Below are 14191 nucleotides of genomic sequence, written 5' to 3' on the forward strand. Positions count from 1 at the left end.
TGCAGGTACAAGAAGGAATATGGCATTGTGGGTGGAGTACAAGTTGGTGCTTCAGAAGGATATTTGTAAGGCAGCAGTGTGGTCTTCTTGCACTGGTTCACAAAACATTACAAGCTGGATGTTCAGTCTAAGGGTGATGTGGTCTTAAGGGACACTGTTCTGCAAGCAGCCTGGACTTCCGCCCATCCAGGGTAAGGGAGCTTGTGCACATCCCACTTGTCTGGACTGGTCTGACAGGATGTTAAGCTGATATTTGAACTTACCATTAGTTTCCTTTCCTTGAATTCTGCAAAACCAGTTCAGAACCTGCCCAGGAAGACATAGGTGGTTGGCATTTAGTACGAGTGGAACTGTCAGATGAATCTGTGGTCACTCAAGGATCTGAGTGGCCTGCATAGGGATCCTCCATTCCTGGAGGAGGGGAACTGGCATGGAGGCTGGTGGGGGCCTTTACAGGCCCATTGAAACATGGGTTCCCCCAGTGCTGAAGGAGTCCAGAGAAGGAGACTATTCACTGCCAGCTAAATTAGCCTCAGTGCCGAGTCATCAGTGGCACCAGAAATTACACTAGTATGGCCAATATTTAGTGCCAGACCTGCATAGCTAACTGGACAATGTTAGGACTGCATTTTGTATGGTCCTACATCCTGGTGAGCTATGCATGCACCAGCACTGAATACATAGCTTTGTCAGTAGGTTACTGGCTATCCAGTTCTGCTGCACCCTCTGTAGTATTCTTCACTTCTGACTTCACTCCCAAACCACCCTGGCACTAACCAGAGAGGGCCGCAGTGGTCAGAGCTGCTAGTTGGAAGCACTGTCCAGTTAAATATGACTGAATATTGGCTCCCAATCCTCTCAGTGTGGTTGAAGTGGGCCGGAGCCTGTCCTGCCTACTTAAACCACAGTGAATATTATCTTTGTCAGTAGGTTACTGGCTATCCAGCTCTGCTGCACCCTCTGTAGTATTCTTCTCTGCTTCCATCTGCTGGTAGGGGGACATAACTCACTTGTGTAATCTGGTCTGACAGGATTCAAGGAAAGAAAATTAATAGTCCACATTTCACCATGGGAAGCTTTATTGAAGAATGTGGCAATGGAGTGCAGATAAGTATAGAGCAATCAGTTTTGGAATTTGAATTGACAGTTCTGGTTCTGAATTTATATTTAGAACAATGGGCAAATACCTAAAAGCTACAAGGAGAAAGAAGCCTTTCGAGAGTTGATTAGAAGAGGTAAGGTATGTGTGTCTGAATTCAAGTTTCAACAGGATGCTTTTTATTAGAGACTCGGGTTCCCATAAACTGTTATTCAACCCTCTTCCAACCAGGAATGTTAAAAAAAGAAAATGGAGTACCAGAAGATGAGGAGAACTTTGAGGAAGCGATTAAAAATGTCAACACTGCCTTGAATGCCACAAAGGTAAACTGCAGTTTGTTTTTTAATTATTTCAGAGAATAAAAGTGACATGATGATCTTAACATTTTTATCTTGTAATTTATGGAAGTGGTGTGTCTGAATGGAATACCCTGGAGGGCAGATAGAACTATTTGAGGGTGACTTCCAAATATGGCTTGTGAAAGGAAATAGTTATTTATTTTGAAAATGGCTATGAGGCACTGGTGATCTGAATTCTTTGACAAATGTGGAGTTTTTTCCCCTTTAAACTTTTATAAACTAGATTTAATTCTCATTAATCTATAGAACAGGGCCAGCCAGGGAAGTAGCAGTCAGTCAGTGTCAACCTAAGTTTTGGAACATAACCAGTCTTATTTTGAACATATCCATATTGAATATGTATGAGAGAGATTTGTATGCACTTCTTAAGTGCATAAAAATTTCTCATGCGTATTCTGTGTGGGATTCCTGAAAACCCCCTAGGTTGGGCAGTAGATTGAGAACCACTGTTCTAGGAAATAACAAGTAATTCTGTCTCCTTCCCTATACAATTTTTAACCTGTGTGCTGAGAATTAGTACTGAAATTGTGCTATTGGAGTTCTTGGTGAGGACATACTTCAATGGGGAACTGCTGTAGTCACCAACTTATTTCAGGTAGACTCATGTACAACATGGGTAGAATGAAATCACTAGAAAAAAGACAACCATCATATTAGAAAGGAAGTATGCACATATGGAATTGGTGCACTGGTTGATGTCTGTCTTAACCCTCTTGAAGGTGCCACTGTTGATGCACTCTGTCACTTACAAAGCCACACACTGAACCATGAATCATAACAACTTGCCAGAGGTATAGTAGTTTTAATATATATATATATTTGATCTGACAGATTCCTCCTCCTAGTTCAGTCAGATTTGGCCTCTGTTGTAGAATAGCAATATGACTCTCCATTTACAGATACCCAGTATATTATCCCAGTGATGTTCTTTGGCTGGGTGCCCCAACCTTGGATTCTTTTTTGAAGGCAGATGTGGGTGCATCCTAGTTCTACTAACTGACATTCTTCCTACTGCCCCAACCCTCATAAACTTTCCTCCAGGGTCTGTGAACAATGCAATTATACTATTTGCAAGCTGACCCAGTTCTTCTGCAGAGCTACAGGACCAGCCCATATAAATCTTTTTTTTTTTTTTTTTTTTTTTTTTTTTTAATTTTTAGAGGTCTTTTTATTAGAAGCTCAAGTCAATGTTACAAAGAAAAGGCAATATATATGAAGCATAAGAAGCAAAATATACACTATCAGGCTTATTTTTGAAAGAGAAGGGCGCCTATCTTTCGACACAAATCGGGAGATGGGCGTCCTTCCAGGGTCGCCCAAATCGGCATAATCGAAAGCTGATTTTGGGCGCCCTCAACTGCTTTCCATCGCAGGGACGACCAAAGTTCACGGGGGGTGTGTCGGAAGCGTAGCGAAGGTGGGACTGGGGCGTGCCTAACACATGGGTATCCTCGACCGATAATGAAAAAAAGAAGGACATCCCTGATGAGCACTTGGCCAACTTTACTTGGTGCATTTTTTTCTTACGACCAAGCCACAAAAAGGTGCCCGAACTGACCAGATGACCACCGGAGGGAATCGGGTTATGACCTCCCCATACTCCCCCAGTGGTCACTAACCCCCCCCCCCCCCACCCTAAAAAAAATGTTTAAATATTTTTTCCAGCCTCTATGCCAGCCTTAAATATCATATCCAGCTCCATGACAGCAGTATGCAGGTCCCAGGAGCAGTTTTAGAGGGTACTAGGCAGGTGGACCCAGGCCCATCCACCCCCCTACCTGTTACTACTACTTATCATTTCTAAAGCGCTACTATTATACAGCGCTGTACACTTGAACATGAAGAGACAGTCCCTGCTCGACAGAGCTTACAATCTAATTAGGACAGACAAACAGGACAAATAAGCGATAAGGGAATTACTAAGGTGGGGATGATAAAATAAGGATACTGAACAAGTGAGTAAGGGTTAGGAGTTAAAAGCAGCATCAAAAAGGTGGGCTTTTAGCCTAGATTTGAAGATGGCCAGAGATGGAGCTTGACGTTCCGGCTCAGAAAGTCTATTCCAGGCATATGTTGCAGCAAGATAAAAGGAACGGAGTCTGGAATTAGCAGTGGAGGAGAAGGGTGCAGAGAGATTTACCCAGTGAACTGAGTTCCCAGGGAAGAGTGTAGGAAGAGATGAGAGTGGAGAGGTACTGAGGAGCTGAGCCCTCCAAAACCCACCACAAACCCACTGTACCCACATCTAGGTGCCCCCCTTCATCCTTAAGGGCTATGGTAGTGGTGTACGGTTTTGGGGGGGTGGGTTGGGGGGCACAGCACACAAGGTAAGGGAGCTTGCACCTGGGAGCTTTTTCTGAAGTCCACTGCAGTGCCCCCTAGGGGGGGACTAGTGCACTATGAGGGGACTAGTGAGGGGGACTAGTGCACTATGAATGCTGGCTCCTCCCACGCCCAAATGGCTTGGATTTGGTCATTTCTGAGATGGGCGTTCTCGGTTTCTATTATCGCTGAAAATTGGGGACAACCATCTCTAAGGTTGACCTAAATGTTTAGATTTGGGCATCCCCGACCATATTATGGAAACGAAAGATGGACGCCCATCTTGTTTCGATAATACGGGTTTCCTCGCCCCTTCACGGGGACGTCCTGCGAGGACGTCCTCAGGAAAATTTCGCGTTCGATTATGCCCCCCACATAAAACAAGTCGCTTCTCAAACATAAAGGCCTAATTAGGAATCTCTAATTTATATATATACTAGTAAAAAAGGCCCGTTTCTGACACAAATGAAACGGGCGTTAGCAAGGTTATATTGATTAGTTGTTTTTTGTTAACCAAATATTTAATATTAAAGTATTGTAACGAGATGGAGTAATAGTGAAGGGTGTATAATGAGGAAGGAGGAGGCCCTGTGTAGGACCACAGGGGCGGTCCTTTTTGACAGAGTGTTTGTGTGTGTGAGAGTGTGTGTAAGACAGAGAGACAGACTGTGTGAGTCCGAGAGTGTGTGTGTGTGAGAGTGATACAGAGGGATTGAAAGAGTGTGTCTGTGTGTGTGTGATAGAGATTGTGTGTTTGTGTGACAGAGAGATTCAGAGAGTGTGTGTGTGGAACTGAGTTCCATGACCCCCCTCCTTCCCTTGCTCTCCTTCCATCTGATGTGAGAGAGTGTGTGTGCAGGACCACAGGGGCGGTCCTTTTTGACAGAGTGTTTGTGTGAGTGAGAGTGTGTGTAAGACAGAGAGACAGACTGTGTGAATCATACAGTGAGTGTGTGTGAGAGTGAGACAGAGGGATTGAAAGAGTGTGTGTGTGTGTTTGTGTGACAGAGAGATACAGAGAGAGTGTGTGTGTGTGTGTGGACCACAGGGTTGGTCACTGTGACAGAGTGTTTGTGTGAGTAAGACAGAGCGACAGACTGTGAGACCGATAGTGAGTGTGTGTGAAGAAAAGAGATTACTGACTAAGGTATTTCAGGAATGAAATGCTTGGAAAAGAATTGTCAATACTCCTTTCAAGTAATTAAATGTTTGTAAGCATATGGTAAAAGGCAAGAAAGCTTTCAAAAATGTTGTTTTGTGAACTGCAGGTTAAGTGCAAAAGCAGTGCTGAAAGTGCTTTACCATGCACAGTACTTCCCAAGGAAGTAGAACCGCAGCAAAGCGAATTGCGAAGTGGAAAACTAAAAAGCCAACCAAACCCTCAGTATTTTTCATGTTAACATGGGAAATACACATTGAATGTAAAAGAAATCTGTGTTTTCTGTCCCGTCTCCCCCTCAGAAGCACAATGGTACCATGTCAGCGACTGCAGCCCTTAACCCTTTTATTGCCACATCAACGTTAACACTTCAGGAGCGAGCTTGCTCGGCTGGTTTGCTTGCTGTTGGAAGGGGGGAGGAGGAGTTGCTTCTTTTAGGATAATGTTAAGTGTTTCCCAATCTGCTACGGGGAAGCTGTGTCATTTGTAACCCTGCTTCGCAAAAACAATTTTTCAGAGCACAGAGTAGTAGTCAGCCCCCCAAGCGCAGGAGCACCAACAATAAGACCATCGTTGATTGGCTGCAAAATCTCTTCCTGCATGCTAGGTTGCTAGGAAAAGGAGTGGGTGATTTGTTGCTGTCAGGGTGATTCCTTGCTTGCTGTCATAACTTAAAGGAGGCGGATGTTCGTTCTCGTGCGTTGCCTGTAGATGTAAAGTGAGATGCATGGGGGGAGGGGTTTCAAGTGTACAGCGCTGCGTACGTGTAGTAGCGCTATAGAAATGATTAGTAGTTGTGGTATCGGAAGGGGGGGTTGTGGGTGAGCTGTAGGAATTTGAACTCTGACACTGGGATGGAAAGGAGGCGGATCTTCATGCTCGTACGTTGCCTGTAGATGAGAAATGAGATCCATGGGTGGAGTTGAGGAATTTGAACTGTGACCCTGGAAAGGAAAGGAAAGGAGGCGGATCTTCGTGTTTGCGCGTTGCCTGTAGTTGTAAAATGAGATGCATTGGGGGGGGGGGGGAGTTTTGTTTTGTGTTTGTATCGGAAGGGGGGGGGGGTGCTGAGTTGCATGAATTCCTAGGCAGGGGGAGGAGTAGGGAAACACGCTACGCATGTTTCCCTACTCCTCCCCCTTTCCTTGGTTTTTTGTGGAGCAGCTGTGCTGGCGACGTCATCCTTGGCTTCACCCAATTCAGCCAATCAGACGTGCGACACGGTTTGTGAGTGTCATTGCTCCGCCCACGAGGTCATCACGTTTGACGTGTGGGCGGGGCAGACAGTCATGGATGAAAAATTGATCTCTGGCGCTTCACATTTAGAACGTTGGAAAAGTGAGGCTTCAGACGTTGGTGGTCCGTTTTATATAGAGAGATATATAATCTCCCCCACTTGTTCCTCAATCCCCCACCCCCAAATCCTCTCCCTCCACCAGACTGTGTAATGAAATAAATGAGTAGTGAATGCCCATAAACAGATTCTATGTGCAGTCTGTAAGAAAGGGTTCCCATTTAGCCAGAGTCTTGTTATGCTGTGCTGTGATCTTTTCCATATCCGCTATAAACCAAAATTTTATTTATAGGCAGGTGGAAGAGTATCTGATTTCCAGGCAGTAGCCAGAGTGAGTCATGCTGCATTAAGACAATATTGGATAAGATGTTGCTGTTTCAAGTGTGCTCCCAGAACCGGTCTATTAAGCAAGTAGATCCCCAGGTACCATGGTATCTCAAGACCCAACCAAAATTGCAGCTTATATTGCACCTTCGTCCAATAAGCATGCACCTTGAGACAGGTCCTCCAAATGTGTCCCATAGTTCCTTTCTCACCACATTTTCTCCCAACAAAATGCCGAAACAGCAGGAAAAATGTGATGGAGTCTGACAGGAGTAAGATACCAACAATACATTAATTTAACCCCATTCTCTTGAAAGGTAATAGCTCAAGACAAGTGCAGCAACGCTGCTTCCATTGTCTTCCAATCACGCTCCTCATATCGAGTATCTAGCTCATCATCCCATTTAGCTCTATGAGAAAGATCGAGGAGCAGTCTGTCCCTAAGATAATGATACAGCACTGAAGTTAATTTACGAATATTACAAAAATCTTCACATAAATCTTCCAGGAAAGTGTTTTCCCGTGTGACAATTTTCTTAATGGATTTCAAAGTTAAGAAATGAGTGAGCTGCAAATAAGATCAACCACGGAAGGGGCGGGGCACAGGAGAAAGAGGAAGCAGAAAAAAGAAAAAACAGATAAATATGTGGACCACAGCAGGGGCATGGTTGGGGGGCAGGGGAGAAAGAGGAAGCAGAATAAAGAGAAATATGCAGACCACGGCAGGGGCAGGGCAGGCATGGGAGAAACAGGAAACAGAATAAAGAAAAGACAGAGAAATGTGCAGACCGGGGCAGGGCACTGGAGAATGAAGAAGCAGAAAAAAAGAAAAGAAGACAAAGACAGATGTGGAGCACGGTGGGGCAGGATGGGGGGGCACGGGAGAAAGAGGAAGAAAAAAGAAAAGGCAGAAAGTTGCTGACCATAATGGGGGCCATGGGAGAAAGAGGAAGCAAAAAAAAAAGAAGACAGAGAAAGTTGTGGGTGGTGGCCATTTGAGAAAGAGAAAGCAGAAAAAAGATTACAGAGAGAAAGATGTGAATCACAAGGGGGAAAGAGAGAGAGATGTGGGGGGTAGGGAAGGATGCTGAAAATAGGGGATGGAATGATCAAAGATGGGAAAGGAGGAAAGAGAAGGGAAACAATGGTGATCATGCATGGAGGGAAGGGAGGAGATGGTGCCCATGTAGGGGAGGGGAGGGTATGGTAAGGGAGGGGATGATTTGGTGCCTAGGGAGAGTAGGATAAGGGAGGGGGTGAGATGGTGCCCATGGAGGGAAGGGTAGGTGCTTATGGAGTGGAAGGGAAAGGATGAGATGGTGCCCGGGCAGGGGAGGAAGGGAGATGTGAGGAGATGGTGTCCATTTGGATCGTGCAATTAAAAATTTTAATCAATGTGCAGCCCTAATTTATTTATGCCATTTCTATCCCACATTAGCCCAAGTAGAACTCAGGTTCAATATGGCTTACAATATAAACATAAAAGAAAACAAATAGAGTTACATTTAAAGAATACATCATAAAAATATTATATAGGACGTGATAGCGGCAAATTCAGTGGGGCGTCAGGAAGAAGTGAAATAATAAGGAACTAAATAATCAGTACAGAGTTCTAACATTGTTGAAGACTGAGCTAAAAAAGTAAGTTTTCAATAAATTACAAAATAACCCATAATCACTAGTATATCTAATTTGTTTAGGAAGAGAATTCTAGATTTTGGTGCATTGGTAAGAAAAGTTATCATTGTGGATTGTTTTGTAAGATATATTTCTGCAACTGTGGAAATGTAAAATGAGATGTTCTCTCGATGATACGGAAGCATTGCGTGGAGGTAAATCAATGAGTTCTTTCATATAGGACGGTGACATACCAAATAGAATTTGATGGACCAATGCACATAGCTTGAACGAAATTCTGCTCTTTAACCGGTAGATTATGAAGGAGTGAGGTAGCTTTAGCAAAGCACGGTGATTTACAAATTAGATGGAAAGAACTAGAGACAACATTCGAGACTTGACTCTCTAAGGATAAAAACTGATCAATTGTAACACCTAAGATTTTCATTGAGGATATAAGAGGTCAGGCTATATTATCAATTGTAAAATCTTTGAGAATAGTCGGATGATAAGGATTTGTTATTAATAAAAATTTAGTCTTCTCAATATTAAGTTTCAATTTAAAATATACAATCTTCATTCTTTTGACCCTTACAACTACCGCATTCAATCACTATATAACCTTGAATTTGTTATCAACCGACTTGGCGAACGCCTTTGACGGTACTATGTAAGCCACTTTGAGCCTGCAAATAGGTGGGAACATGTGGGGTACAAATGTAACAAATAAATAAAATTAGAAGCCCAGGATTCAGTTAATGTGCTACCTAATCTGATTTTGTTAATATCATAAACAGTTTTGGAAAATGGGATGTAAATAGTGATATCAGCATAAATAAGAGTAGAAAGATCATTGCACTCAAGTAGATACCAAGAGGAATCATCATGATGTTAAATAAGATGGGAGATGAGGGCGAACTCTGTGGTACTTCACAGCTAGAAAGCCAGGATGAAGAGAGAGTGCCTAATTGTTTAACTTGGTATGATCTAGATTTCAAAAATCCTGAGAACCAATCATGAACAGCACCACAAATACCATAATGGCCAAGAATATTTAAGAGAATATTGTGGTCAAAGGTATCAAATGCACTAGTCATATCGAGTTGGAGTATTGTAATTTTATTACCAATACTGTGCTCCCATCTGAAGCTGGCTAAGAGTGATGTAGATGAGGTAGTAACTCCCTCCAATCCCTGCGGGATCCGCCAAACCTCAGAGGTGGTTTTCAATTGGTGAGTCTTACCTGCAAACACAAAAGAGAAGGCAAAGGTGAATCTCAACAGTATGAAATCTTTTCCTTTTGTAAAATCTCCAACACCTGTTTAAAATCCTTCCTCTTAAGCAAAGTAAGCACAGAAAGATCCTGGAACACTTGGACCAGAGCATCCTGATAATGTAAGGTGTCATTTTGACGAGTTTGCTGATAAATGTGCTCCTTCACAGCATACGGGCAAACTGCAACACAATTTTCCTAGGGCAAATTTTTTTTTGGAGGGGGGAGGGGGGTGACCCAGTACGCAATGCAAACGGCTGCATCCCCATCTCTGCCAAGAAGCTGAGTGCAATGCAGCTGTACGGTGGCAGGAACATCCTCCACTCCTATTGCCTTAGGCAGTTCCCGTCTGTGGAATCTCAGATTTTTCTGACAATCTAAAAATCCTAGGAGTAACATTAGACAACCACCTAACTTTGGAAACCCATGCAAAAGCCACGACGAAGAAGATGTTCAATATGATGTGGGTACTGAAAAGAGTAAAACCATTCCTCCCACAGAAAACTTTCTGCAATCTAGTACAATCCACAGTACTCACCCATGCCGACTACTGCATCAGCATCTTCATCGGTTGCAAAGCCCAAATCATGAAAGGACTCCAGACCGCCCAAAACACAGCAGCCAGACTCATTTTTGGCAAATCACGATTTGAAAGTACAACACCACTACGTGAAAAACTTCACTGGCTCCCTATCAAAGAACGCATAAACTTCAAAGCCCACACAATGATCCACAAGATCCTCCATGGCGAATCTCCAAGCTACATGGCTGACTTGATCGACCTACCAGCCAGGAATGGGTCCAAATCTTCTCGAACATATCTCAGTCTTCATTTTCCCAATTGCAAAGGCCTCAAATACAAAACCTACTACGCATCCAACTTCTCCGTTATAGGCAGCAAACTCTGGAACACAATACCTCGACACATCCGAACAACCAATGAACATCTACCTTTCCGAAAGCTGCTGAAAACTTACCACTTCAAACAAGCCTACCCCAACAACCCAACTTAAATCTTGAACCTAATCCACACCACTAGCACCACCCATACTCCAATCCTCTCCCCCACGTCTCGTCTTATTGTCCTACTCTCTATAACTGGTTTACCTTTATGATAAGTTATACCATACTTTGTTTTATCTCTGTGATACTCTGTACCATACCTTGTAAGCCACACTGAACCTGCTATCGAGCGGGAAAGAGCGGGGTATAAATGCTATAAATAAATAAATGGTGAAAGATGAGACCTAAATGGTTCCCACAACATCAGGGAGTGAAATCTGTTTCTCCAGTACCAAATAGAAGGGAGATAATCTAATAACCAATGGTTCAAGATACATTTCTTACCCAGAATACAAGATTTACTGACAAATAGTTTGTCCCCAGATTTTACTTGGTGATGGTAACCCAAAACATATTGTAAATAGTGAAATATAGTTAACAAAAACAACTGAATGGGACGACACCGCCAAAGACCGTGGAAAAAAAGAGTTATGCTTCCCTTGGCACTTCTGACATTGAGGAGTGATTTTTGCGCTTTCAAATGCTGGTTTTGTCATTAACTAAACCATTTTGCAAAAGGCAGCTCCAGGGCTTACCTGCTCAGTTGTGTGGGAGCAAGGTACGACTGTCATAGTAATATCACTCCTTGTAGTAAGTCTGCATACTAATATTTGCTAATGTGACTGAGCAGTACTGTATGTTTCCCCCCCCTCACCAAATAATCCTGGGAATACTTATCTACAAGAATGTACTTTTGTGTTTGACTAATTGAAAGGGGCATGTATATAAGCAAATATATAGTGCAAGTTTTAGGATGAGAGATGTCTACAAGTGAGTGCTAAGAAAAGATAGTGTGCTTGTGATAGATTATATTCTAACCACTATCCAGCTCATTTTCGAAAGGGAAGGGCGCCCATCTTCCGACACAAATCGGGAGATGAGCGTCGTCCTCTCAGGGGCGCCAGAATCGGTATAATTGAAAGCCAGTTTTGGGCGTCCCCAACTGCTTTCCGTCGCCGGGGGTGTGTCGGAAGGGTAGCGAAGGCGGGACAGGGGCATGCCGGGGTGTGGTTAAGAGATGGGCACCCTCGGCCGATAATGGAAAAAAGAAGGGCGTCCCTGGCGAGAATTTGGTCTGCTTTATTTGGTCCCTTTTTTTTTCAGGTCCAAGTCCCAAAAAAGTGCTCGAACTGACCAGATGACCACCGGAGGGAATCGGGGATCACCTCCCCTGACTCCCTCAGTGGTCATTAACCCTCTCCCACCCTAAAAAAAAACACTTTAAAAACTTTTTTGCCAGCCTCTATGCCAGCCTCAAATGTCATACTCAGGTCCACCGCAGCAGTATACAGGTCCCTGGAGCAGTTTTAGTGGGTGCAGTGGACTTCAGGCAGGCGGCCTCAGGCCCATCCTCCCCCCACCTATTACACTTGTGGTGGAAAATGGGAGCCCTTCAAAATCCACCCCAAAACCCACTGTACCCACATCTAGGTGCCCCCCTTCACCCCTTAGGGCTATGGTAGTGGTGAGTAGGTTTAGGGGTGGATTTGAGGGGCTCAGCACCCAAGGTAAGGGAGCTATGCACCTGGGATCAATTTGCGAAGTCCACTGTAGTGCCCCTAGGGTGCCCGGTTGGTGCCCTGGCATGTAAGGGGGAGCAGTGCACTACGAATCCTGGCCCCTCCCATGACCGAATGCCTTGGATTGGTTCGTTTTTGAGATTGCCGCCATCGGTTTACATTATGGCCGAAAACCGATGGCGCCCATCTCTAATGTTGACCTAAATGTTCAGATTTGGCTTGTAAAATTGTTTTAGACGTGATATGATAAGAAAATGCTGTAGCCAACTTTTCTTAGTGTAAACATGTTTTGAAAGGTAGTAATGAGAACTGTGCCAGTGTGACTTCAGGCCATTTTATGCCATCCTAAAGCAGGATCAGATATATTGGGTTCCAAGGAATCCAGGAAGGAAAACAAAGGTACCTAGGTACAGTGCCTTCAAAGGAATTCATACACCCCCGTACATGTTTTACATTCTGTCTGGAAAAAAAATAAAATGCATTAAATAGGAGTTTCACTGATGTAAGCAATATATTTTTGTACAAGAACAATTCTAGAAATACTGAGCAATTAAGAATAAGAAACCAAACAGTCTTGGTTGCATAAATCTTCACAGCCCTTGACTTTAATAATAAGTAGATCCCATATGCAATTGTTGGAGTCTAATTTATTTGACTGCTTTGTAAGCGAATCTGTATTGTATTTGGTCTACGGTGTAATATGTAACAACAACAACAAAAAATCCAGGGTCTAACCCTTGACCACATCACACTTAAAGGGGCATAATCGAAAGGGGCGCCTAAGTTTTCCTGAGGACATCCTCACAGGACGTCCCGGCGAAGGGGCGAGGAAACCCGTTTTATCGAAACAAGATGGGCGTCCATCTTTCGTTTCGATAATACGGTCGGGGACGCCCAAATCTTGACATTTAGGTCGTCCTTAGAGATGGTCATCCTTAGACTTGGTCGTTTTTGATTTTCAGCGATAATGGAAACTAAGAACGCCCATCTCAGAAACGACCAAATGCAAGCCCTTTGGTTGTGGGAGGAGTCAACATTCGTAGTGCACTGGTCCCCCTGACATGCCAGGACACCAACCGGGCACCCTAGGGGGCACTCTAGTGGGCTTCAGAAAAAGCTCCCAGGTACATAGCTCCCTTACCTTGTGTGCTGAGCCCCCCAAAACCCACTACCCACAGCTGTACACCACTACCATAGCCCTTATGGGTGATGTGGGTTCAGTGGGATTTGAAGGGCTCACATTTACCAGCACAAGTGTAACAGGTGGGGGTGGGACTGTGTCCGCCTGCATAAAGTGCACTGCACCCACTAAAACTGCTGTCATGGAGCTGGGTATGATATTTGAGGCTGGCAAAAAATATTTTTAAAAACATTTTTTGAGGATGGGAGGAGGTTAGTGACCACTGGGGGAGTAAGAGGAGGTCATCCCCAATTCCCTCCGGTGGTCATCTGGTCAGTTCGGGCACCTTTTTGTGACTTGGTTGTAAGAAAAAAAGGACCAAGTAAAGTCATCCTAGTGTTCGTCAGGGACGCCCTTTTTTTTCCATTATGGGTCGAGGATGCCCATGTGTTAGGCCTTTGCTACGCCTCCGACACACCCCCAGGAATTTTGGGCGTCCCCAACCATATTCTCGAAACGAAAGATGGCCGCCCATCTCGTTCGAAAATACGGTTGGCCCTGCCCCTTCGCGGTGCTGTCCTCGGAGATGGGCGCCCCCGGTCGAAAATGCCCCTCCACATGTCAAAACCAGGTTTTTCAAGGTAAGCATTGTGATTGCTGGCAGGAAAAAGCAGCCCTGGCCCTTTAAAAGAAGTGGCTTATTTTTATAGTGCAAAACCAATTAAAAAACATCCAGTGCAGTTTACAATAAAAACACTCATAAAATATACAGTGCAGATATAATATAAATGAAAATCACAGACTCCTGCTTAAATTCACATTAGTCCAGGGAAAAGGCCTCCTCAAAATAATGGGCTTTCAACCTTTTTCAAAAATGTTTCCCGTCAAGCTCCACCCTGACCTCTAAGAGAAAACTATTCCATAATTAAGGAGCAGCAATTGAGAAAGCAGTATAAGGGAGTCTTTTACTAAAGATTAGTTGGCGTTATCTGCAGCAGGGCCCATTTTATTCCTGATTGTGAGCCCTCTAGGGACAGAGAAA

The 14191-nt window shown here is 44.0% G+C and overlaps 1 protein-coding gene across 1 annotated transcript in view; it reads left to right on the plus strand.

Annotated features, from left to right (window-relative positions):
• Window positions 1-14191, plus strand: part of LOC115470874 (NEDD8-activating enzyme E1 regulatory subunit-like) — a 74044-nt gene that overhangs the window by 32789 nt on the left and 27064 nt on the right. The window contains exons 9-10 of the mRNA XM_030204473.1: window positions 1172-1235; window positions 1331-1422. Coding sequence (XP_030060333.1) covers window positions 1172-1235; window positions 1331-1422 — 156 coding nt within the window. The remainder of the gene's footprint in view (window positions 1-1171; window positions 1236-1330; window positions 1423-14191) is intronic.

Source organism: Microcaecilia unicolor, chromosome 5 (genome assembly GCF_901765095.1).
Source record: "Microcaecilia unicolor chromosome 5, aMicUni1.1, whole genome shotgun sequence".
NCBI lineage: Eukaryota > Metazoa > Chordata > Amphibia > Gymnophiona > Siphonopidae > Microcaecilia > Microcaecilia unicolor.